The sequence below is a fragment of the Staurois parvus genome, unplaced genomic scaffold (assembly GCF_062004578.1).
Source record: "Staurois parvus isolate SC_StPar_1 unplaced genomic scaffold, SC_StPar_1.0 ptg000562l, whole genome shotgun sequence".
NCBI lineage: Eukaryota > Metazoa > Chordata > Amphibia > Anura > Ranidae > Staurois > Staurois parvus.
The window spans coordinates 13,199,843-13,227,108 of NW_028318358.1; the positions used below are offsets into that span (position 1 = coordinate 13,199,843).

The 27,266-nt window shown below is 42.2% G+C and overlaps 1 protein-coding gene across 1 annotated transcript in view; it reads right to left on the bottom strand.

Moving 5' to 3' along the window:
* LOC149450860 (polyunsaturated fatty acid lipoxygenase ALOX15B-like) overlaps positions 1–27,266 on the bottom strand; it is a 53,766-nt gene that overhangs the window by 14,732 nt on the left and 11,768 nt on the right. The window contains exons 4-9 of the mRNA XM_089691346.1: positions 25,265–25,437; positions 23,380–23,523; positions 18,656–18,859; positions 15,976–16,062; positions 4,095–4,264; positions 2,681–2,802 (exon numbers count right to left, since the gene is read on the bottom strand). Coding sequence (XP_089547472.1) covers positions 2,681–2,802; positions 4,095–4,264; positions 15,976–16,062; positions 18,656–18,859; positions 23,380–23,523; positions 25,265–25,437 — 900 coding nt within the window. The remainder of the gene's footprint in view (positions 1–2,680; positions 2,803–4,094; positions 4,265–15,975; positions 16,063–18,655; positions 18,860–23,379; positions 23,524–25,264; positions 25,438–27,266) is intronic.

The following is a 27,266-nucleotide window of genomic DNA, read 5'->3' on the forward strand; positions in this document are numbered from 1 at the left end:
CTTGACCCACTACAGTCCGGCTTCCGTCCCCTACACTCCACCGAAACTGCCCTCCTCAAAATCACCAACGATCTACTAACCGCCAAAGCCAAAGGCGACTACTCTGTCCTCCTTCTCCTAGACCTCTCTGCGGCCTTTGACACAGTCGACCACCCCCTCCTCCTTAATAAACTACTCTCCCTTGGCATCAGAGACACCGCTCTCTCCTGGTTCTCCTCCTACCTATCCCAACGCTCCTTCAGCGTTTGCTACAACGGCGCCACCTCCTCTTCCCTCCCCCTCTCTGTTGGGGTCCCCCAGGGCTCTGTCCTTGGACCCCTTCTCTTCTCCATCTACACCTCCTCCCTTGGCAAACTCATACACTCCCACGGCTTCAACTACCACCTCTATGCTGATGATACTCAAATCTACCTATCCACCCCTCACCTCACCCCCACATTCTCCGCCCGCATCACTCACCTCCTAAACGACATCTCTGACTGGATGTCGCTCCATTTCCTCAAACTCAACCTCTCCAAAACCGAGCTTCTCGTCTTTCCCCCTTCCCGTGCCCCCCCCCCCATCCTTTCCATCACTACCAACAACACCACCATCAATCCCGCCCCGCAAGCCAAGGTCCTTGGCGTCATTCTGGACTCAAACCTTTCCTTTCAACCTCATATCAAATCTCTCACAAACTCATGCAGGCTCCACCTCCGGAACATCTCCAAGATACGCTCCTTCCTTACCCCAGACACCACTAAACTACTCGTTCACTCCCTGATTATCTCACGCCTTGACTACTGCAACTCCCTCCTCACCGGCCTACCCCAGTGCAAACTCACCCCGCTTCAGACCATCCTGAACTCAGCTGCCAGACTCATCCACCTCACCACCCGCTCCACCTCTGCCACCCCCCTCTGCCTCTCCCTCCACTGGCTCCCCATTGCCCAACGCATTAAATTCAAACTGCTCACTCTGACCTATAAAGCCATTCACAACACTGCCCCTAACTACCTCACCGACCTGATTCCCAGATACCACCCTACCCGTACCCTTCGCTCTTCACAGGACCTCCTTCTATCTTGCTCCCTGGTCTCCTCCTCCCACGCACGACTGCAAGACTTCTCCAGGTCCTCCCCCATCCTCTGGAACTCACTACCCCAACCCATCAGACTGTCACCTTCCCTCCTCACCTTCAGGCGCTCCCTGAAAACCCACCTCTTCAGGGAAGCCTACCCCACCCTCACCTAACAGCCGCTGCCCTTCCCTCCTCCTTCCACTCCATCCCCCACAGCCATTTCCTCCTGTACCTCTACCCCCTCCCTCCTAGATTGTAAGCTCGAAAGAGTAGGGCCCTCTTACCCCTTGTGTGCTGTTTGATGTTACTGTACTGTTTCATGTATTGTCCCCCCTCTATTGTACAGCGCTGAGCAAACCCTTTGGCGCTATATAAACTCGATAAATAAATAATAAATAATAAATAAATATATAAATACCTGAGTAGGCTGGTCACAGGTTCAATTAAACATCAGTTTACATGCATTTGCCACAAATCAATATGACCAACACTACATGTTTGCTTCCATATACAACATAAAGATATTGCACAGCACCATTTCCTAAAGTATGAAACAAAACTTTTGTTTTAGATAGCACAAATCTGACAATTATTCTAATCCCTCTCCATTCTGTTTTTTTACTCTGTTAAGGAGATTTGCCCTCTCTATATTTTGTTAGCAGGAGTGAAAGCGAAACCCACATTTTGGGTTATCACCAGAACAGTAATAGAGGGGAAAGTTTCCAATGAAGACAAGTTCTGATGACATCCCAGGTTTCCCTCACTCTGAATTTCCCCTCACTTCCTGTTTTGGCTATGGGACAGGAAATGAGAAATCTACCCAATAGTTATATCCTTACTCTAAACAAGATGTGGGAAAAAGTAAAAAAAAATTTGTCTTTAGTTTACTTGAACCTGCTTTAATGTGAGTATTACAACGTTTAATGTTTAAAAAAAAAAAATAAATAATGAGGCTTTAGTGTCAAAAATTCTAAAACCTTGTTTTATGTGTGTTAATGTTCCACTTCTCTTCACCAGCAGCCACAGTATGTGCTACATTGCAAGAGGTAAACAAGAAAACAGCCTATCAATTTAAAATAATGAAAATAGTGTAAGTGAGGGACAATTCACTATATGAACATTCCCCAGTACTCTAGCATTTGAGGTAGCAAAAGAGGCCCAGTTTAAACCACAATCACAGAGGTACCTGAATGGGTGTGTATACCGGATTTTTACATGGACACAATATAGAAATCATGTTAAGAAAACATTTTTGAATTGTGTCTTTTAGTTTTCAGCACTGACTTATGCTAGGTTTACACTTGTGCGTTTTCCAGTGCATTTCCCGGTTTGCAAAAACGCACAAGTCCATTTAACATTTCCTATGGTTCACATTCACATCTGTGTGATTTAGCCAGTGTGTTTTTGGAAGGGTCAGGGACTTTTTCCCTGCAACAGTTTGTTTTTGATGCTGTTCTATTCAACCAAAAACACAGGTATTGCAACAAACTTCCCCAAAAACATAAAATGCATCAAAAACGTGTATTCAGAAATGCACTGCAAAACATGCCAGAAAAATGAATAAAGCGCAACACGCATAGGTGTGAACCAAGGGTAAAGAACACCAGAGTGGAGATGTACCTGAAGACTTATTATTCAGGAATCCTTCCATGAAGATCTCAGCTACCCAGGCCTGAAGTTCAGGGTCTTCCTTGACCATCACATCACTTGTATAATAGTAATTAATGATGTTGGACACAAAGCTAAAAAAAAAAAAAAAAGTTTCATGTTTAAACTGATGCTTTTTTAAAGAATACAATTCTGCATTCATCTCTTTTTTATTACACGCAGTGCAAGTACCTGATTTTGAGCTAGTTGCAGCCCTTAAATGTCATTGTACAGCAGAGCTTAGACTGAGGTTAGGAGAGGCAGCAGAAGGAGCCAGTTATTTGTACCACAAGGCCCCTGCGTTATAGAACATACTAATAGTAAAGATAATGACAGAAAGAGGAGTGCAAAGTGACAGAGGTGAGCTCATCAGTCTGCTGCTTTTCTGTTCAACATCCAGTCATAAGCTGGGACAAGACTTAACTGAAGCAAAAAAGTCCGTTTTCTGTCCTGCCAGACAGGACTGCAGTGGGACAAAGCTATGTAAACTTCAGGACTGGATGGACAAAAATACAGTGCCATTTAACCACTTCATGTCCAGACACTTACACCCTTCCTGTCCAGGCCAATTTTCAGCTTTCAGCACTGTCACACTTTGAATGACAATTGCGCAGTCATGCAACACTGTTCCCATATGAATTTTTTGCATTGTTTTGAGACAGATACTTTATTTTGGTGGCATTTATTCACCACTGGGATTTTTTATTTTAACATTTTGCAAATAAATCATTTCTTCATAACTCTTGGCCAAAATGTATTCAGTTATCTTTAGTCAAAAAAAAAAATAATGATAATTAGTTTAACGTTTTTGAAAAATAAGTTTTGGTGTTAATTTTTTTTATATTTGTTTTTTTTAACATACTGTCACCCTAGCACTGCTTGCTTTTACACCCATAAAGGCTGTAAAAGCAATAATTTCTTCTCTGGCTGCATTCTTGCAACCATTGAGCAATACTGTGTGAGCTGTGATTGGTCACAGCTTGTCACATGGTACAAGGCTGTTGTGAATAGCCTTGTACCATGTGATCTCTGATCATTCACAGATTTCACACGAAGTAAGCAATGTCAGAAGTGACATCTTGCTTACTCCTATTCATGTGATCACTGGCCAGTCAGTGATCACTTGATTGGGACCTCACACAGAGGTCCCATACAGCGATAGGTGTTCCCAGGGAGCACGCACAGTCCAAAATGGCGGGTGCTGATTATGAACAGCAACCTGCCCCTGCACTGCCACCGTCCGGCCTTTTATATACATGGGCCGGACGGGAAGTGGTTAAAACCGCTCCCATATAAGCATTTCATTTATGTATTTAGCGGTTTACCTAAAGTTTCGCTTAGACACCCCCATGTTTATTTTGTCTCTCTGAATATGGAAGATCTTTACCTTTCAACAGCTTCCCAGATCTTCATGCCATCATCCCTGTACAGGTAATTTGGAACGTCCTCCATTGCTCTGCCATTTATATCATCAGGGAGACAAAGGCTGCTATAGGTCACCTCAGCCATTGCTTTCTTCAGAATTACAGGGACTCCTCCATTCCCAGTCACAGAGGCCTTGAGAGAGAATGCAGAAAAACAAATGCATGTAAAAATATTGCCAAGTAAACGAAGTATGGTCAAAGTTCTTTTGGCCATAATTCTCTTCTAGGTCAAAGGAGTGCACTAAGGTCTGCCAACTGACATCACGGAGCCTGTCCAGGCTTTGCAGCAATTCCGACAATGTTGGGATCCCTCAGATGCCAACCTCTGAGCGCACTGCTGAGAGCCTGAGCCAGCCGTTCCCAACCCCTGCACAGTCTGGCACTTCTGTGAGCGCTGGAGGGGCAGAACAGAAAGCCAGTGACCGACAGTCATTGGAGACTGGAGACCGATCAGTGAATACACATACAGTACCACAAAACCCCATTGAAATAATGTTTAGTAACCAGTGCTATATCAGAGAAAACAGGCACAAGCCAGATAGCAAAAGTAACTCAATAACTCGGTAATCAGGCAAGCATAAAATGGTTTGAACATAGTATTGACAGTAACTGGCATGCAAGATTATAAATGTACAATAGGAGGCAAAGTTTGGAATTTGGCGTCCAGATCAGCATAAACAATAATACCACCTGAAGTGCAACAGTGAGCAGAAAGATCTGATCTATAAACTGCTAAGGCTATACTGTCAAGGTGCACTGATGGTGGCTATGCTAGTGTAGCACTATTCCCCTTAGGGGCTGCTGAAGATCTGGGTACTCCATAGTCTTGCACGGCCAGGCAACAAGCATGTTCCACAGATTTGCATTCAAGATACAGTAAAAAACAGTCCTTGGTCTGGTTTTGTTTTTTTGGGATTTTATTAAGGGGTTAATAACTTGGATGCCCAAGGGAACTGCAAACTGAGGATAAACTCCTTAGCAACTATATTATTAGTATTATACAGGATTTATATAGCGCCAACAGTTTGTGCAGCGCTTTACAATATAAGGGGGACAGTACAATTACAATACATTTCAGTACAGAAGGCATATGAGGGCCCTGCTTGGGGAGCTTACAATCTAAAAGGAAGGGAGGTGATACAAAAGGTGATGGCTGCGGGGGACGATCTGATGGAGGTGATTCATGTACAGTTCTTAGGTGGAGGTAGGGTAGGCTTCCCTGAAGAAGTGAGTTTTCAAAGATCGCCTAAAGGCAGACAGGGTGTGGGCTGACCGGACATACTGTGGTAGGGAGTATCAGAGGATGGGAGAGGCTCTGGAGAAGTCCTGGAGGCGAGCATGGGAGGAGGTGATAAGGGAGCAAGAGAGGAAGTTGTATTCGGAGGAGCGGAGTGGGCGATATCTGTGGATGAGGTTGGCGATGTAGCTAGGGGCAGTGTTGTGGATGGCTTTGTAAGCTATGGCTAGTATTTTGAATTTTATACACTGGGTTAGTGGAAGCTAGTGAAGGGATTGGCAGAGAGGCAGCAGTCCCTGATCTGTTGGTAAGGTGTAGGAGTCTAGCAGCAGCATCATAATAGACTGAAGGGGGGATAGCTTGTGTAACGGTAGACCAGTGAGGAGGGAGTTGCAGTAATCAAGGTGGGATAAAACCAAGGAGTGGATAAGTTGTTTTGTGGTGTCATTGGTCAGAAAGGGGCAGATTTTGAAAATGTTCCGGAGGTTGATGCGGCAGGATTTAGCCAGTGATTGGATGTGGGGCCCAAAGGATAGGTCAGAGTCTAGGATTACGCCTAGCACCCTGGCATGAGGGGGAAGGACCAATGGTTGTGATGTTGAGCTTAATGGTAAAGTCGTGAGTAGGGGATCGGGGGGGAGGAAATATTACAAGCTCGGTTTTGGAAAGATTGAGTTTAAGGTAGTGGTGTGACATCCATGCTATGTCGCTTAGTAGATTTGTGCTACGCAAGGACAGAGGGGGTGAGCTGGGGAGTGGAGAGATAGATCTGGGTGTCATCAGCATAGAGGTGGTATTGGAAGCCATGGGAGGTTATTAGTTGGAGGTGTAGAGAGCGAAAAGGAGAGGCCCAAGGTAGAACCTACCATTAAGGGTAGAAAAGAGTTGACGAGGATAGGATGAGAGGGTCTTGAGAGAGTGTTGTAGTAAGTTTGCTTAGCAGCATGGAGGCTGGAGTTGTATTTGAGAAGAGTGGATTTGTAGAGGGTAAAGTCTTTCAGGGATTTAGTTTTATGCCATGCTCGCTCAAGAGTGCGGCTGTCTCTCTTGAGACTTCTGGTGTCATCCGTTTGCCAAGGTTGTGACAGACAAGGCCTGGTTCTACTTGGAGAGTGGAGCAAGAGCATCCAGAGAGGATGATAGATAGTTGTAGGCAGATGTGGCCAGTTCTGGGTGTGCAATTTTATCATAGAAGGGCTCAATAGCAGAGTGAAGGTCAGGGCTGAGGTGGTGGAGGTTTCTACAGGTAACCGTTTGCTGGTTAGAGGCATGGGAGGTAGGAGGCAGGGAGAGTGAAGCTGATAAAGTTGTAATCAGAGAGAGGAAATGGGATTTAGAGGTTACAGGGAGTGCACAGGTGGGAGAACACAAGGTCGAGGGTGTTGCCATTGGAGTGGGTGGTGGATTGCGTCCATTGTTTTAGGTTAAAAGTGGAAGTTAGGTTGAGTAGTTGAGAGGTGGCAGAGGTGTGAACATTGACTGGGATGGTAAAGTCACTGAGGATGATGGCAGGCACCTCAGAGGAGAGAAAGTACAGTAGCCATGCTGAAGTGTCATCAAGTAAGCCTGAAACTGGGCCCAGGGGTTGGTTGATGACTGCGATCCTCAGACAAAACAGGAGAAAAGAGACAATATAGTGCACTTCAAAAAGAGCAGAGGGACAGAGACAGAGGGGCAGGAAGAATCTGGAACGTACTTTGTGGGGAAAGAAGAAGTCTGGACTCGCTTGCCCAGAGCCAGTGGATGAAAAGGGGGTGGAGTCAGAGGAGGCCACCATGGGAGAGTGAGAGGAGACAGTCGGAATCCTGGAGCCAGGTTTCAGTGATAGCAAGTGGGTTGAAAGCGTGGGAGAGGAAGAGGTCATTGATAGTAGAAAGTTTGTTAGAGGCTGAGAGGGCATTCCAGAGGGCACAAAAGATGGAGGGGCCAGCACGTGGAAGCAGGGAAATTGAGATGAGTGAGGGTTGCGGCTGCGGCCAGAAAGGGGAGGCTGCTGCTTCTGTGGGTTGGAGTTTGATGGTGCAGGGCCAGGGTTTGGGGCGATGTCCCTGGAAGTTAGTAGTAATAGGAGGGTGAGGGAGGTGAGGTGGGAGGGGGATTTATATGAGGGCAAATGCCACAGTGATTTTGTAGTGGTGATATTGTGTGGCCCAAGAAAGCAGGAGATAAGCGCAATGATATTGAGAGAGCAGAAGTGAGGGTGAAATGTACAGGTTGTGGGGTGGGGAGGAGGGGTAAAAAAAAAAAAAAAAAAAAAAAAAAAAAAAAAAGAAGAGCTTGAGAAGAGAGGGCATTATAGCAACAAAGTTAGCAAGAGCATGCTGGAGAGGAGATATAACAAAGGAAGGCTGATTGAAAGAGGGAAGAGCACTTGCAGACTACTTTGGGTGGAGCACGAATGTTTGTACTTGCCTTAGTCAAAGTGCTGTGTTTAAAGTGCCATGCACTTAGCGCCGTAGTGACACTTTGCGCAGGGAATGCCAGCCTGTTCCCTCACAAGCTGTCCCAAGGACTGACTAAATACAAATCCTTAGAAGGGTTTCATTGAGAACTCTCCAGGCTTTCCCAGTGTACCACCCCAAACCCCAGATCTTCTCTATACAGCTGTCTGAAGGAATTCCTGGCAAGGGGATCCAGTTCCTGGCACTTTAAGATGAAACAGTCCTGGGTAAGGAGCGAATCAGGTTTCCCACCAGCATGCTCTTTCCCCCTTAACTGGCCCAGGGGGTGTAGGATTACTCAGTCTCTTTCCTGTGAGCTGGTGTAGGCAAGTAGCTGCCTTCTGCTGGGCTGGCTCCTTTCCTGGCTCCACAGGTGGTACTCACTCTGGGGGCCAGTGAGGCTGAGCAATCCTCCTGTCCAAGTTCCAGTCTGTAGGTAGGCCCATTCCCCCTGGTTCCCCTTTCTAGGCTTCTGCATCTCAGCCTTCCTCACATCTTTCACCTGAACTCTCCTGGCCTCTGAGCAGGCTCAGTCATACTTATGGGCCAATAGTATTATAAAGTGAAAAAAATGCTGCACTACATGAAAAAAATTGCACACTATATATCAAAAGCAAAGTGAAAAAAAATCTATATCTATCTAGGAATAAAAACAAAAAGGAATTAAAAATAGTATGAAATCGTCCAAAGTCATTCCAAAACGCAAGTCCAATCAATAGTGTTCTTCTGTGAACCCTCCTTTTGGATAATGAAAAGTATATGCAGCTGTCACAAATTCCCATGCAAGAACCATCCTCCACCATAGATCTGCTCACCTCATGCAGTGTGACTTCGCATTCTACAATGTTATTGTCTAACTGCATTTTGGTCCCATTTGGACTCCGATCAGCTTGCTGAATGAGGACTCCAAAGTATGCTCCCTCCTGATAAACCTCTTGGTGTCAGCCGTATTCCTCATTAAAAGTGTATGCATCAATTAAACATAAGAAATGCACTCACGTTCAGTAGGTGTATATACTATAACCGCTGTCATGATGAATGGGAACATCGTGACGTCATCCATGGGGATGTTTCCATTTATCGGGACAGCGGTTATAGTACTCTGGAAACGGCTCTAGGAACAGCATTATAGCAGGCAATTGCATTTACTTAGTGGGCCCATGCTTTGCCTTGCATTACATTACATATGGTGTCAGTTTTGAGCCTGTACAGGATTCTGCTGCTGAGATACTGCCATCTTGTGCCTAATCAGTACATCACTGGATGTTCATCATACCTGGTGCATTACATACATAGAAAAGTGCCTACATGTATTTATTTTGTTGTATTTTTGCCCAGGTTACCTATTGTGGTGTCATGTATGACTTCCTCTGCAGGTATTTCATATCCTGTGTTCTGGTGTATATACACCATATTGCCAAACGTATTGGGGCACCCCTCCAAATTATTGGATTCAGGTGTTCCAATAACCTCCATGACCACAGGCATATACAATCAAGCACCTAGGCATGCAGACTGCTTCTGCAAACATTTGTGAAAGAATGGGTCGCTTTTAGGAGCACAGTGTATTCAAGAGTGGCACCATGATGGGTTGCCGCCTGTGTAATAAGCCCATCCGTGAAATTTCCTTGCTACTAAATATTTCACGGTCAACTTTTATAGTGCTATTATAACAAAGTGGAAGCAACTGGTAACAGCAACTCGGGCACGAAGTGATAGGCCATGTAAAAATGACAGAGCGGGGTTGCCAACTGTCTGCAGAGTCAATAGCTAAAGACCTCCAAACTTCATATGGCCTTCAGATTAGCACAACAGAGCTTCATGGAATGGGTTTCCATGGCCGAGCAGCTGCATCCAAGCCTTACATCACCAAGAGCAATGCAAAGCGTTGTATGCTGTGGTGTAAAGCACGCCACCACTGGACTATAGAGCAGTGGAGAAGTTCTCTGGAGTGATGAATCACCTCTGTCTGGCAATCCGATGGACGTGTCTTTGGTTTGGCCATTGCCAGGAGAACGGTACTTGCCTGACTGCATTGTGCCATGTGTAAAGTTTGGTGGAGGGGGATTATGGTGTGGGGTTATCAGGGGTTGGGCTTTACCTCTTCGTTCCAGTGAAGGGAACTCCAAAGGCATCAGCATACCAAGACATTTTGGACAATTTCATGCTCCCAGCTTTGTGGGAACAGTTTGGGGATGGCCCCTTCCTGTTCATAAACAAGTTGTCTGTCAATATTTTTGTCTAACCCCCGTATATGTACAAACTACATAATTTGCAGGTGTCAGTGATTACATGCTTCGTGTTGAAAGCAAAAGTGTAACATTTCTCTTCTGCTGTGTGATGAGACACCTAGCTAACAGGTGGGAAGCCGAACGTTCGTCATTCACTGCGTGCGCTGCTAGTAATACAGATGTCAGCTTACTGAGCTTCAAAGAGGGAAAATTGTTGGTGCCCACTTATCTGGTGCCTCTGACTGAAGATGCCAATTTGCCGTATCACAAGGTACAGTATCAAAGGTTATGACGGCATATACAGTTTCTGGGAAACATCTGATAAGCATAAGCGCAGTCGACATAGTAAACTGACCGAAAGAGACAAAGAGGACATTGCACAGGAGTGTGACCTGGAATAAAAAAAAAAAAAAAAAAAAAAAAAAAAAACAACAACTGCTGCAAGAGTGACTGCAGAGCTTAACCTCAGTCTCCACAATACGGAGATGCTTATAAGACTGTTTTCCCGGAGGTATTGGTTAAAGTATTATGTGGAGGACACAAGTAGTTAGAGACTGGTGAAACCAATCTGAAAAGAAGGTGTAAAAATAATGTCAGGTCGATAGGACGGTTGCTTATGGGGTGTTGGAAAACAGGAAGCGATGTGAAACTTGGGAAGGTCGTGTGGAGTAACTGCTTGCCTGTACGTGGTCCCTCCTTAGACACTGTCCTAGCACACTGGGAAAAAAAGTTCCTGATGGCAATATTGAGCTGTGTAATTCATTCTGGAATGTTGATATTAATGGTAAACAGAATAATGCTTTGCTAAACTCTGTAAAGGGACTACCTCTATATTTATGCTACCAACCTCAGCATTCTTTCATCAGATACAGGGGAAGTAAAAGTATCCCCAGAACCCCAAAGCCAAAAAGGTAGAAGATTTGGTAGAAGGATCAGTGGGACCCTGTTAAAGGTTCAAAAGTACATGTGGATGTACACCCAGAAAAAAAAATGTTGATAGAGTTCCCCTTTACAGAAGAAAAGAAGTAAAGTCAGACAGGTTTAGCTCCCTGTAAGTGATAGCGGACACAGACATGCCAAAAATGAGGAATTTGTGTGTTTACCCCTCTGGTGTGAAACAAGGGAGGGGAATATGTGGCAGTGAGATCCTGCCATGGTGTAAAAAGACAGTCTGGGCCAGGTGGGAGAGGGATATGGGGAGGCAATGGAAAGAAGGGGGGGGGGGGGAGAAGGGTGGTGGGATGAGAGGGGAATGGGTAGGTATTTTTAGTCTCTGCGATATAGTGGGAGATAATATAGCCTGGAGAAGTCCTAGAGAACGAAGGAGAAGATGTGAACAAGAAAGGAGGAGAGAGGGGACGGAGAAGGATAGGAGAATAAGGGAAGAATGGAAGAGATACATTTCGTAACTTATGTTAATGGATTAAATAGCCCTGGGAAGAGATTTGGGATATTTAAAGAGATCCAGCATATATTGTCTTTAGTGGTTTTCTTACAGGATACACATTTGGGGAGAGAAACAAATGAAATTAAATTCTAGATATTATCCATTGTGGTTCTATGCAGATTCCACAATTACAAGAGCTAAGGGAGTGGCAATAGGTTTTGTGAAAAGTATAAGGTTTAAGTTGGACAGATTAGTAGATCCTGAAGGGAGATATCCGTTTTTGAAGGGAAAACTACAACAAAGATTGTACACTAGCAAATATTTATTGTCCAAATAAGAAACCGGAGATACTTAATACTCTGCCTTTTTTGAAATCCATTAATTTTTTCAGTTTAATTGTGGCAGGAGATTTTAATCTCTGTATGGACCCTCAGATATGTCTCCTGTTTTAAATGTCAACTTGTAGATATATGGAGAATTAAGCATATGAAGGACAGACTATACATTTTACTCCCATGCACACGAGATTTATTCAAGATTGGATTATATATTGCTGGAACATCAACTTATTGAGGCTTTAGTTAAAGTAAAAATAGAAGTGATGTCAATATCAGACCATGCTCCCGTCACAATGCAATTATGGGGAAAGGAGTTGAATGGGGGAAAGTATGGAGGTTAAATGAAACACCTCCAGGATCAAGAGAATTTGAAAAGAGAATCAAAGAATTAAAAAAAAAAAAAAAAGCAATTTTTTGAAGAAAATGATACAGGGGATGAGTCTGTAGCAACGGTATGGGAGGCTCATAAGGCCTATATTAGAGGAATCCTAATCTCGATTCGAGCAAAGAAGAGGGAAAGAAGAGAAAAAAAATGAATGCGCTCCTCAGGGAACTCTGTTTTTGTTGGATTCATTTTCAGAGAATTAAAATATAAACCTTCCAAAGAGAAAAATAGGATACAAGAGGAATTTCCCTTTGTTTGGAGAGAATAAAATTCAAATATCTAGGAATAAAATTAACTGTTTCCTCCAAGAACTTATGATTAAACTATATCCCATTGTTAAATGAGATCAAGGATGAACTAAGGAAATTAGGTGGGGGAACCCAGTCGTGGATTGGTCGTATAAATTTGATAAAAATGGTGATTGTTCCAAATATTTCATATAAATTTCAAATGATACCAATTAAACTACCAGAAATACAGAAAAATTTAAAAAAATGGATATTTGGAGGAATAAAAAACCAAGAATAAACCATGAAATTTTATGTAGAAATAAAGAGAAAGGTGGACTGGGAGTACCAGATTTGAAAAGATACTATAACTCGGTAATAATGGCGAGAATTTATGACTGGACATAATGGAAAAAGGGAAATGCTGGGTTAAAATAGAAAATATACCAAGTAATACCAAATTAAGTAGAATTGTATGGTTACCTTTGTAGCAATTGTGCATACAGAGATCAGACGCGGTCACCCATCTTGCTAAGGATCCTCCATCTTGTATCTCTCCTCCCTCTGTTGAGACACATGGTCCCTGGATGCGGAGTTCAAAAAGGCATCAAGGCCCAGCGGGAGAGCTCATGGTTATAAACCCCAATTAGCCTGGCCCCCGTATGTCTGCCAACTCTTACTGGAAAAGGATTGTAAAGCCAGTCAAGTCCTTCACTGAGCTTCAAAGATATTCCAGATAAACCGTAAACCAGATATTCAAAATCCATTTTCCCCCTATGATTTCACATCTTGGAATATGAAAGACTTGCATAAAAACCAGGCATATATTCAGACCGGTCACTTTATTACAAGTTGTCTGATATATTACACCCCCTAGCTGACATCTACAGGAGAGCAGAAAATGATCTCCTTAACAGTCCCAGCAGGTATGTCATATTTCATAGCTAGACGTTTAGCAGATTAATCTACTCGTGGATAGAATGTTGCATGTATCCAGGGAAAGTTATTGCCCTGGTGTCAACTTGGGAGGGATTTTGGTTCTAGCTTGGGTCTCCGCCTGCAACACTCACCCAAATGAGGCAATTGGTTCTCAGCAGGGTGTCTCCCTGTAGCAGAGTTCCTAGAAAAGCTAAGCTTAGTTGAAGTAGCTCCCTTTTAACATCGGAACTAAATTTTGGGAGATAAGGCCCTTCTACTCTGACACTTGAAAGCTGCTTAACCCAGGACATTTGGCAAGTACTTTATCTTGCTAAATTCCTCTGATCTCTTTGCTGTGCTATTGCTCTCTGTATAATATATATATAGGCTACATCTTTCTCTGTAAATATTTTTATTGCACCCTTTTGACCTTTTAGTAATAACTTACTTTCTGAAAGTGTGGAACTGTTTCTAAAGCTCTTTAATGCAAACTAAGAACCAGTTTCTTAAGAACGCTACTGTGTGTTTAAACCTCTATATACCCTGACTGCGATGACAATGGTATACAGATGATTATTCAACAATCATAGTGTTATTGCTAATATTGCCAAGTTTCCTCTCTGTACAAAAAGGAGGTGGTGGCAGTGTGAAGGGTTAATTGCATAATTAACCTGACCCAGTAACAATCACTCTCAGGCTGAAGACACAGATTGTAGTCCATTAGCTGGAAAATCTTTGTGCAGGGTGCAGCTGGGCATGGCATTGTTACGCACGTGACAGCGTGGTTTTAGATTGGCTAGTCCTTCGGTCACGAGTTTGGCGAGAAGGGCTGGGGTCTGACGCCACGATTGTCACAACCTTCACAATACCGAGGATTAGCAAATTGCACAAGTGTGTTCACATTACAAGTTTCACATTAAATGTTTTAAGAGTTTGGGATGTTTTACACAAACAGATGGGAATTGAAATCATTGTTAATGCACGTAGGAACAACAGTTCCCCCCGGTTAAAGGTATCACAAGGAAATGGATTAAGAAGGAAGATGCACATTTATGGGATATAATGGTGGGGTAGGAAATGGGTTCACTTATGGAATTGAAAAAAAAAAAAAAAAAAAAAAAAAAGGAGAAATTTTCAAGAGAATGGATGAGTGGCGTTATTTTCAATTGAAACACTTTGTAGGGAAGCTGCCAAAGCCTTTAAGAACAAGAGAGGATTGGAACTCCTTTGAGCATTTATTAGACACAGGGAGATGGGAAACACGGAACTTCTAAAACATATAAGATTCTCACTGAAATAAAACACAGAAGGCCTCCATATATAGAAAAATGGGAAAGGGATATAGGAGTAATAGATGTGGAAAAAGGAAAATGTATAGATTAATTCATGAAAATATAAATATGCAGAAGTAGAAATGAATTATAAATGTATGGCAAGATGGTATATTACACAGAGTTTGGCACATAGATTGAGTGGAGATAATTCACCTTTGTGTTGGCGGGGATGTGGAGGTAGAGGCACTATGTATCATATGGTGGGAGTGTCCTAGAATACAAGAGTATTGAGAGGCAAGTCTCTGGGTCTAATAGAATATCAACCTGTAATTTTCTGAATCAAGCTCACTATTTTCTTTCATAGTACCAAGCTTTCAGTCAAAAATATAACAGAAATGCAGCAAAGGGTTTGATACCCAAGTTCGAGGAGACAGGAGGTGCCGAAAATAAAAGATTGGGTTGACAGGGTGGATCAAATATGTAATTTAGAGGAACTGTACCATATGAATGAAGATAAGATGGAGAGATATAAGATGGAACGGGAGGAATTTAAAAAGTCAAAGTTAAATTATAGAGTTTATGGGGGACTAACAGAATATGGTTACACTTTAAAACATTGACACATTTTCCATACATTTAGTGTAAAGAGTATATTTCTACAAATTGTTTCTGAAAAATCAAATATTTAAATGAAAAAAAAAATAAATATATGACCGCACTGCTGGTTTAACATCAGGCAAGTTCAGCACCTTGCCCACATTTTCTGGAGTCATTGAAAGAAGTAACTTTACAACCTTCAAGGATTGTGGTGAATGGCAAATAAGCAAACCCAACATACAAGTGGGGGAGATATAGTCCTTTTGGAGGAAAAGAATACTCACCATGACCATTGGCCTGCGGGTCTTATTTCAAAGACTGTGCCAAATAATTATGGAAAGGTTTAGAAAGTAAAGGTAATTAAGGAAGGATTAGCATGCCTCTGCGTCAGGCCTATCAAACTAGTACTTTTACCAAAGGAAAAGGATTTGTTTTCTACACTAACAACTTTATTCAAATAAAGGAAAGAGACCAATGCATGTTGCTGCCTTCTTCTCTGAAGGATTTGATTCATTGGGAGGCAAGGATGGCTGGTGCATGTTGCTTCCTTCCCTCCCACAGAATGTTTTCTGCACCATTTAACAGCCACAAGTAATGACTTTGCAAATTTCCACCCCCACCTCGATCCCCAAATCACCACCACTGTTTTCACAATTTTAGAAATAAGAATTTCCAGAAGACTAAACTTTATTTTCTCCATTTAGATATTTTTTCAGTTGTGTATTTTATTGAATGTTCTGTTACTGACACCACTTGCTCTAGTCAACTGGAATAGCCAAACAAAATGTAACCAGTGCTTTGGTTCTTACTTGATCAAAGATGCCTCCTGGTCCGAGGAGTTTCGTTCTTGCAAAGGTATTTATTTCCAGTGTGTAGCGAAGGTGTGGAATTATAAGCTAGGAAAAAGAAAAAAAAAAAACACTGTTCTAAGATCCAGCTGTATACGATATTTGCTTTAGGCTAGACATGCAAATCATTTTAGGGTACCTTATACTTTGTAATTGCCTTCTAACAATTTAAAGCTGAACTTTTCCCACCATGAAAAATCTATCTAACCTGGTTTCACTAGCATTAGGTATAAATGCCAAATCCCCATTTTAATGGAATGTTTTTGGAAAGGTCTCTGAAAAACAGGGTCTCACCAAGCAGTCTATCAGTTGAAATGGGTCTGGTTCAAGGGAGGGATTTAGGAACGACCTTGCAGCTATGCCATTTAACAGAACTCGGAGCAACCTTCATTGTGTGAAGCAGGCCATTGAAGGATTGTGATCTCCAGAACAGCAGCTTAGTGTGTCTCAGTTTATATCTATACCAGCCAGGCTGAGTGTTCCTGCCCAGTGCCCATATACACAGAATATCTGCAGTCTCTAACCGTCTCCTGTAGTATGTCTGCAGTCTGACTATCTCCGACAATAGGTCCTAGGGAAGCCCAGGCCTAAAGCTGTGCAAGGGGACCCAAAATTTCTGATTGCTGCCCTGGCACCATCAAGTAGGAAGGGATATCCAACTGCAGTGGTGTCGCCCCCATCCGTGCCAGCACACTGATCGGCTTGCCAGCACCAACCACATCATTTTCAGGGGTCAGTTTGGGGTGCACACCATGACTGTGCTGCTGACCTGAAACTAGCCTGCCCAGTGGCAGGCTTGACAGTAGAGAGCCTGTGGTGAGGAGGGGGTGGCATCATGATTTACTGTACCAGGTGACACCAACCCTATTAACACCACTAGCAATGACATCACTGTATAGCACATAACCTGTGCAGAGAGCAGAGCTCTGTAAGGGGCCCAGCAGGTCCACCCACTACAGGCTGCCTGCAGAAAATTACAGGAGCAAGGCAGATGCAAGACCAGTCACCCCGCACAAAAATGAGAGAGCAGCAGTCACTGGTCTTTGTTACTGGTAGATCCTACACACAGGATTACTGAACATATCTAGAAATACGCAAAGCACACCAAACATTTAAGTAGGAATACACATTCCTATAGTATTTAGACAAAAACTGCTTTTTCAGTAGTTCAGTTTTAAAGCAGCAGCAATACACTTTCAATACCAAGGAGATATGGGAGCAGGACAGTGGCTGTGCTCATGACCTTGACAGGCATTCCTATATTAAAAAAAAAAAAAATAAAAAAAAAAAAAAAAAATCGGCCACAGAAGTACCCGTGCTACCCTGAAGTGAATGTCAGTAGGGGATGTTGGCTGTGGGATTACTGCATACAGGCTGAGATGTTATTAGATTTCAACTTACATTTAAGTTTGAGCAACATACAAAAGATTTTAATTCACACTACAGTTCAGCTTTAAGTAAGAAAATCCTTATAGTTAATATTAGGCATGCATGTTTGAATTTACATCCAAACTAGTTGAACTTTCAAAATCTTTGTACATCTTCCAACACAATAGCAAGAGAAGCATATTTAGAGAGCATTTTACCCATAACATGATCAAAACGAATGTTCTTTAGCAAGCAACATACATTCCACATTATTAATTATGCTACTAAAATTAGTGTGTGCTGCAAATTGCCTCCAGCATGGTTCCTGCTTCTTCTTGCTGGAGGCTGCCATTTTGCTGAAGCCCAGAGTCCAAGCAGCAGTAAAGCTTTAGGCAGATCAGCCTCTACATTTTCAAGACAGTGCCAAATATAGAGAGCAACTGAGCATGTTTAGAACACCATGACACTGTTGGCTGCTGCACCAATAGGACCAATTTAGGTTTGTCCTCATTACAGCTCACTTGGCAATAGGAGACCCCCCCCCCCCCCCCCCACATCTATAGGCAACAGCTTCTATCTGCTGGTCATTGTTTCCATAATACAGCACTGCTTTAAGTTGACACTTTATTACAATCCGGGGAGTACTATGCTACACATGTGACCACAATGTTTCTATACCCGGGAACAGTTTACACACATCTGATATTATGGTTTATTTTCATAATTTATGCATTTTTGGAGAGAACATGACATCATGGGGTGGGGCCAGGCTCATCTTACTTCACTCTGATTGGTGGATGGTTTTCTAAAATAGTTCTCCAGCTTCTGTCACAAACCTGATGAAGGGGTCCTGCGAGACTCTGAAACATTGCCTTGCTGTAACTATGTGATCGTTCAATAAAAAACTATTGGACCCATATTGGTGATCCTTGGTGTGCTGGTGACATCCTCCCTTGCTGATCCTTACGTTCCTAACATTACCCAGTCCATATCAGTATAGATATCCAGCATGATAGTTTCCCCCATCTTATGCGTTTCCAAAGGGTTCCTTTAGATTTTTTGAGCAGTGTATAAATAAAAATACACTAAAACAAATCTGTTCAACCAAAGTTTTGCCTATACACAATTCAACTATTGGACCCTACAATCCTTTACCAAAACGTCTGCAATTAAGATGATTTGCCTTACACCATGAATTGCTTTCAATTCTACCAATGAACAGTAAAATATCTGTCAAACATCTCAATGAAAGTAATTCCAGACTTTTTTTCACCTTATACACTGGGTGCCCCATTGGAAGTTGCCTCGTAGTTGCAATTGAGAAGACCTCAGCTAAGAGATGGGTGCGGAGAAGGTGAGCGTCAGCTTCATGTACCTGGAAATCAGCACTACGCACCCAGATCTTGGCCAATAACCAGTCATATTCCGAGTCGCTGGGCAAAAAGATGGGAACATTTTTTCCAGGGGTCTGAGATAACTGGAATACAAAAAAGATACAGGATTTACTGGCCACAAAATATGATAAAAAAACAAAACCCTATAGTTTACTTTTAATTGATGTTTATATTACATTGATAGATTTTTATAATGGGTCAGGCATGACAAACTCTGAAAACGTGTTTTACTCAGCAAGGACAGCTGAAGAAAAAGGAAGGGAAGAAAGGAGGAACCTAGAACAGGTCAGCCTTGGTAAACAGTCTATAACAGAGCTGCTTGGGCAAGGGGGGGCCTTGGAACACATCAGTCTGATTATAAGAGGAGCCTGGAACTAAACAATTTAGTGAGTCTGGAACAGAGCAGGCTGGGAAAGAATCTACAAAACAGTGTAGGGAAAGGGGGACCCTAGCCCAGAGCAACATCAGGAGAGGAGTTATTCAGGTGGCAGAGAAATGGTAGCAACATTACATGTGAAAAAAGCTAAACTCTTCTTCAGCCTTATCTTAGAAATAACAAAAATGGCCGTATAAGATTCTAGTAGTACCTGGGATACCCATATATAGAAAAACTCCACTTATCAGTGTATAAAAATGGCCTGTTCATAAAGGACAATTTAAGTAATTGTGTTCTTTGCTTAACTGTTCATGAGACTACAGTTTCACCAGCTCTAGCGTGCCTATCCAGCTTCCTGCACATTTCTATGGGCTTATGTGAGAAGTGCCTCACTAACCAGTTGTAAGGAGTGGGGTGCATATAAGTGTGCCATACTAGAGGAGGCAGACTCAGGGTGCTCTTCAGAAATGACAAAATGTGATGAAGAGCCTTATATGCAGATTACCTGATGTTATTCCTGGGTGATACCCACTAGCCTCCTTTAGATCACTTACACATTTGGGCTCTCTGAAACAACAAATAGTGGGGATAAATCCACCCTGCTACCCAATGATCCATTGACAACCCCTACCTGACTGTGCTCAGTATGTTAAAGTGATATTAGTGGCTTTTTGTTTTTAAATAACAAACATTTCATACTTATGTGCAACGGTTTTTCACAGAGTAGCCCAAATACTCTTCTCAGGTCCCCTGATGGTGGCTTCTGGCCCCTCCTCACTGCTAAGTGCCCCAATAGCAGAGATCTCATTTATAGGAAGGGCCACTCCAGGATTAGGCGAACAACCCAGCAGCTTCTGAAAGATGAGGGTTGTCTAGCCATCCCACATCAATGGAGTTACTTTGTAGCTTCTCAGCTACAACCAGGGGCGGACTGACAACTCATGGGGCCCCCGGGTCCTTGCCCAAACTCAAAAAAGCTTATGAAAAAGGGTACCAGGGGCATCTCACGGGGCCCCTACTGACCCCGGGCCCTCGGCAGTGCCCGAGTTTCCAAATGGTCAGTCCGCCCCTGGCTACAACAACTGGTGGGGGTCTTCTAGTGTTAATTGGCATAACTAACCAATCAGTACTGTTACCCTGTATGTAAAATACATGGTTACTGGAGGCCCTAGAAGTAGGCTTCTTGTCAAACAGTTCTGACCACTTGATCCTGTTTCTTTTATTTAGGTTGTAGGCTTCTTTTATATTGGATCTAAATATGAAAGCTTTAATGCTTTCACCCCTGAGAAAAGCACTATTTACCAGAACCCAACATATTATGCATCTCCATCACCTGTATACCGATTCCACTCAAATCATTTCAGAGACTCAGGGAACAATTTCAACTCCCACAAAATAGTTTCTCCAATTCAGACATGCATCATCAACGCAATGAAAGACATTTCCTCTGAGACCTCACAATGTTTCCCTATGTAAAGAAGATCTATTTTCTGTCATTGTGGGCTGTAACTCCACCTCTCAAAAAGCTGAAAGATATTAGCTTTCCCATGGGGGGGGTTTACAGCCTGCACTGAGCCGTGACCCCCCCTCCCTCCATTCTGCAGCTGCTGTTTCCTCATCTCTCCTCATTTTACAGTGTCCAAAGCTGCAACTTGCTATTCAGTTTACAGACAGACTGGAAACTGTCAGCTTGTGCTGTGAATGATTGCAGCTCGAAAAGACACCAGCTGACAACAGCATACACTGGCTACCACACTAGTCCAATATTGCCTAGTATAATAGCTATTGTGCGGTATTTTCAGCTTGTGTTTTTGTGAATGGGACCTCTTTTGTCCAACTGCAATCATTCACAAACACAAGCTGACAGTTTCTACCCTCTATTCCCCTTTATAGCAGGTTGCAGCTTGGAATTCTGTGTAAAATAGAGGAGAGTTGAGGAGACAAGACAGCACAGATGTTGTGGCAGTTTGGGAGAAGCAGGGGTAGGGGCTGTGCAAGCTCTGTGTGCACTGCCTGTCATATCCCTCTAATCCTGAGCTGTCACTCAGAACTCCCTCTCCGTTCCTCAGTGGCATCAGATAACTAGGTGGGTGACCAGGCCATCTGACAACACAGCTCAGCAACCCCTGCACAGATTTAGATGGGGACAAATGCTATGTGCACAGAATCTCCTGGGGTGTTTAATAATCTTTTCTTCTAGTGATCTTTAAGCTAGTAGACCAGACTGATTACATAAAGACTCATTTCCACTATTTACACCACCATACTTCTTTCAATGCATAATCTATTGTCATTTAATTTATAGTTTCCGAGCATGCAGGGTCTTGGTCACTTAATTGTTTTCGTACAAATACAGTTGTGTTCAAAATAGCAGTGTGTTGAAAAAAGTGAATAAAGCTCAAAATCCTTCTAATAGCCTTTATTTCCATACACACAAATGCATTGGGAACACTACACATTCTATTCCAAATCAACATGAAGAAAAATATTTGTGTTACTCAAAAAAAAAAAAAAAAAAAAAAAAAAAAAAATTGAAGAAAAGTGAATATTAGACTGTTCAAAAAAATATAGCAGCGTTTGTATTCTTCTGTACAAACTCAAACATTCACTATATAAACTTAAAAATGTTTGAAAATTTTGCTTTCCTTTGAATCACTTAATATTTAGTTGTATAAGCACTGTGACTCCATGCAACACAGATGTATAGCAGTTCTCAACCAACTTCTGGCATTCCAGCCCAGGATGATTGGACTACATTCCACAGATCTTCTCTTGGTTTTGCCTCAGAAACTGCATTTTTGATGTCACCCCACAAGTTTTCTATTGGATTAAGATCCAGGGATTGGGCTGGCCACTCCATAATGTCAATCTTGTTGGTCTGGAACCAAGATGTTGCACGTTTACTGGTGTGTTTGGGGTCGTTGTCTTGTTGGAACACCAATTTCAAGGGCATTTCCTCTTCAGCATGGCTTCAAGTATTCTGATGTATTCAAACTGATCCATGATCCCTGGTATGCAATAAATAGGCCGAACACCATAGTATGAGAAACATCCCCATATCATGCTTGCGCAACCATGCTTCACTGTCTTCACCGTGTACTGTGGCTTGAATTCAGTGTTTGGGGGTTATCTGACAAAACGGTCTCCGGCCACTAGATCCAAAAAGAACAATCTTACTTTCATCAGTCCACAAAATGTTGCACCATTTCTCTTTAGGCCAGTCAATGTGTTCTTTGGCAAATTGTAACCTCTTCAGCACGTCTTTTTTTCAACAGTGGGACTTTGCGGGGGCTTCTTGCAGACAGCTTGGCTTCACATAGGCATCTAATTGTACAGTACTCACAGGTAACTTTAGACCTTCTTTGATCTTCCTGGACCTGATTGTTGGCCGAGTCCTTGCCATTTTGGCTATTCTTCTATCCATTCGAATGGTAGTTTTTTGGTTTATTCCACATCTTTAAAGTTTTGGTTGCCATTTTAAAGCATATGCGATCATTTTAGCTGAGCAGCCTATCATTTTCTGCACTTCTTGTTACGTTTTCCCCTCTCCAATCAACTTTTTAATCCAGGTACGCTGTTCTTCTGAACAATGTCTAGACCGACCCATTTTCCCTCAGAATTTGAGAGAAATGCACTGTAACCACAACATTTGTACAACATTTGCTGCCTTCCTTAAATAAGGGCAATAATTGCCACCTGTTTTTCAAAGAATGAATGACCTCACTAATAGAACTCCAAACTGCTATTATTTTGAACATGCCCCTTTCAATTAGTAAATCAATTACACAGAATCAGCAGCATGCATGTCATGACTGTTGGGTCTGTTGGATTTCTATTACTCTACTACACCTGCTAGTAAATTTGCCATGTATAAATATCATTTCTACCAAAAACAGTGATCAGGTTAGCGATGTCTGACTGCCATTTTGAACACAACTGTACTATACTAATTACAGGGAAAAAAAATTAGTTATATTATGAGAAAAATTTTCATGTTTGTCCCTTCTGATGTTTTCACATGAACTGTTCTGATTGGCTTTTGAAAGCTGTGTACCAATGATCAGATTATCGGATATCACTACAAATGCGTTTTTTTCTAACATTCTAGTGATGGGTACAAGGCTTAAAGCTATAGATTTTCTCAAGTTACAATTTTAAAGTTTAATTATGTACAAATTTAATATTGCAGAAATGCAGTTATGGATATAAATAACTAAGTGAAAATACCTGGATGGCAATTGGGACAAGCTTATCCTGAGGATTCTTCCACAGTAGACACATTGGAGCTGCTATGTATTGTTGTTTCCCATTGATGGTATTAGCAGGAACACCCTGGAGAGCTTCATAATCTGCCAGGAAAATGTGACCATTCTGAAAGGTAACAAATATGAAATCTGCAATGAAGATTTAATTTAGTCTAGTCATCAAAAGCAAATTATTTTGTTACGTAGGATCAAACACTGAGCTAATTTAAAGGGGAACGTTACTCTCAATCACCATTGACTTAACCCTTATGCTGCTAGCATTAAATAGGAAATTATATCATTTACTTCTTTTAAACCTTTTACATTTCTTCAGTTACTTCCTGGTTTCCAGACCTATGCAAATTATTATTATACAGGATTGATCTAGCACCAACAGTTTGCTCAGCGCTTTACAATATAATGGGAGACAATAGAGCAACAATACAGTTCAATACAAGAGTGTTAGGAGGGCCTGATCCTTGGACATTTCTTCAGTTACTTCCTGGTTTCCAGACCTATGCAAATGTCATACATCCCAGGATCCTTCAGGAGGGATGGAGGGTTTTTTTTTAGCCAAGCACACTCTGCCTCCATGCCTGAGCTAAGGGAAGATAGATTCCAGGAAGTAAATGCTACATGAATCTGCCCTTACTCAAGATTGTCATGGCCAGAAATGTTAGGGGGTGTTTTCCAAGTGATTGTTAAGCAAAATAAAGCATGGACACATGGATGGATGGGTAAGTTTGCTTTGAATATTGAAAATGAATTTGTTTTTGGTTTGTAATGGTCAGATGCAATGTAGCCCTGCTGTAACCTCCCTGGCGGTATTCCCGAGTGTAGCTAGGGGTAAACTTTCAGTACCACAAGCGGTAACCCCGAGCTATACTCGGGCTTATCATGCGGCGCTGCTCCGGGATCTGTTCACTTACCTTGTCCTGCGCTCCTGCGATGTCCCTCCTGCAGTGTCCCCAGCAATGTCCTCAGGCGGATGCCGGCATCTATCTTCTGGGTTTCGTCCCCTGCAACATCGGGACGTACGGGGGATGGAACGGCAGGAAATTTTAAAGTTACTATGTGATTTTAGTGTCACTTTTTGTCAAACATTGTATCAAACCATTTCACATACATTTTGTCCCTAGTGCTTTGTCCTGCCTGCATTTTTACTGTTCTTTCTGCCTGGAACAGAAATGTCCATGGTGTCCAAAAAGCATCCCTTTAGGTCAAAATCGGTTTTAGACCAGAGAGAACAGCGATAGTAAATCAGAACCACTTGCAGAATTGAGCGATAATGATTCGTGGGGAAATTAGTCAGACACTGAAAACGATTTTGCAACTTTGCTCAGTGATGGGCAAACTTGGCGCAATATTTCAAGTTTCAGTGTTTTTGGTTTGATTATATTATTGAATTAATTATATTTATTAAATTATAATTTATGATTTTGGGCTTCAAATTGTAACATACCCGGGATGTTTACTAGACTCGTTCGGACAGATTTCAGTGAGTTATTCCTAAAAATTACAGGCCTACAATAAAAAAAAAAAAAAAAAAAAAAAAAAGTGTACCGCTTTGAGCACAGAAATATGGACATAATCAGACTGCTAGGGAGGTTAAAGCGTATGTAAAGCTAAAACATTTTCTTTTGGATAGAATACATATCGATTAGAACTTCTGAAGATTCAGGTTTCTTCTCACTTCATTTTGTGTCCGAGACAGGAAGTGAATGGAAATCTCCCCAAAGGGACACAGATGGCAAAACAAAGGGTCTCAAAACTTTACTGTATCCAAATAAAAAAATGTTGGCTATACAATTTAATACCAGTTTATTTTATAATTACATCCAGAGCTCCACACCAGATAATAACTTCACCTGGAGTTCTCTCTCTAGGTTTGTGCAAGCTCCCAAGAATGGAGCCACCATGTGGTCAGTAACTGGGAAGTTCCCTGGAACTTTAACACATTTCTTTATCAGTGTGGGGTTAATCCCATTTAGATATTGGCTTCCGAAGAAAGAATCCTCCTTCCATATCTTACTCACTATATCTGAAATATAAGAATTGTAAAAATTAAGGCATATCTATGGTCAAAATGTAAAATCAGATATTCATTTCTACATTGAATTCCAGTTATTTCTTGCATACCTCTATTACCCGTTTTCCCGCCACCCTAGAGCAGAAATACTGCTAAAGCAGGGGTCCTCAAACTTTTTAAACAGGGGGCCAGTTCACTGTCCCTCAAACCGTTGGAGGGCCAGACTATAGTTTAACAAAAAAACAAAAAAACTATGAACAAATGTGGACACGGTACAGGAGATGACCAGAGACTGCGGACACAGTACAGGAGATGACCAGAGACTGCGGACATACAACAGCGGTGGGAATACTGGCCTGGCTGCTCCATAAAAACGCACAGACATTCCCCCCCCCCCCAAGTGTGTCGTATGGAGCGAAATATACGGTAAATGCAGGACACCTTGTTGGGTCAGATCTGTGTACAATGGGGAGAGCAAGGCGGGGGGAGAGAGAGAGACAGGGGGGAGAGAGAGAGCTTAAGCGCTTAAGCCGAAGGATCTTGAAGTTTGTAAACTTACTTTGTGAAGTATATGCTCCCACACATTTACTTCCTTGAATTCTATGACACATTCCCTATGCCCTGTGAGTAAGCATGTGTCACATTTCACAGAGCCTGCCTTCTGAACTACAGAGGTGCTGATGGGAGGAGTTTCATGAGGACGAATCAAAACAGGAATCACTGCTTGCAGGCAGCAAGGTACCATGGGATTTGTAGTCCTTAGAATTTCTATTTTAACATTAGAGAAGCTGCAAAGCATGCAGGGAATCCTGGAAGTTCTGGAAAGATTGCCAGCTGATAGGCACCACTCACAATATGAAAGGATTTTTCATGTAAGCTTATATTGGATTGTCCAATTTAACTGTTAAGAGATTGGAGTGCAGACCAAAATTATTATTTTGTCCATTAAACTCCCTTATGCATGCTACACTATGGGGTGTGCGTTCTCTCCTTTCTCATTTTACACAGGTTTGCAGCGTCAGCCCACGCAGCTCAGCAGCAGCACCCTCTTAGTTATTGCAACTTTTGGATTGTTTTTTTTAATCTAGGCTACCCACTTTTAGACATTATATCCAGGGCTTTTTTCAGCATGACAGCTGTGGAACACAGTTCCGGCACCTCCAGGACTGAATGTATGTAATGGCAGGGGGTGTTGGAGGGTCTATTGATGCTGGCTGCTGGGGGATCTATTGTCACTGGAGGGAATCTATTTTTGCATGGCAGTCTTTTGTTGCTTGGAGGCGGGTAAGGGGTGGAACCAAGTCTTTTGGTGCTTGGAGGTTGGGGGGGGGGCAGAAGTGACTCAAAAGGGGAAAGTTTCTGCACCTAGACTTAGTGAAAAAGCAATATGGCTATAATCAGGCTTTTTTTTCTGTTTGTATATTTTTAGAGTTAGATGTATGTTGAACTCCTGATCTCATTTCTCAGCCTCATTTTTAGGATTTTATGGTTCTTTTTTTTATCACTCACACAATCCTAATCAGGCTCTGAAAATTGCTTAGCTGGTGGAGAGCCTTATTGGGCTCATCACAGCTATTTAAATGACAGGTGATATTTTCCTGGGAGTGAGCACAGTTTGTCTCACAGGTCCCTTGTCACACTATCCACTTTGGCTTTCCTCCCTCCAATTTAACTGTTTGTATTACAATCTTGATATTATAAAATGAAAGTGCATGTTGTGACTATAGATTTCCTGTAATGCGATTGTTAAAAAAAAAAAATTAGGTTTACAAACATGTCATACTTACCTGCTCTGTGCAAAGGCTTTGTACAAAGCAGCCCTGATTCTCCTCTTCAGGTCC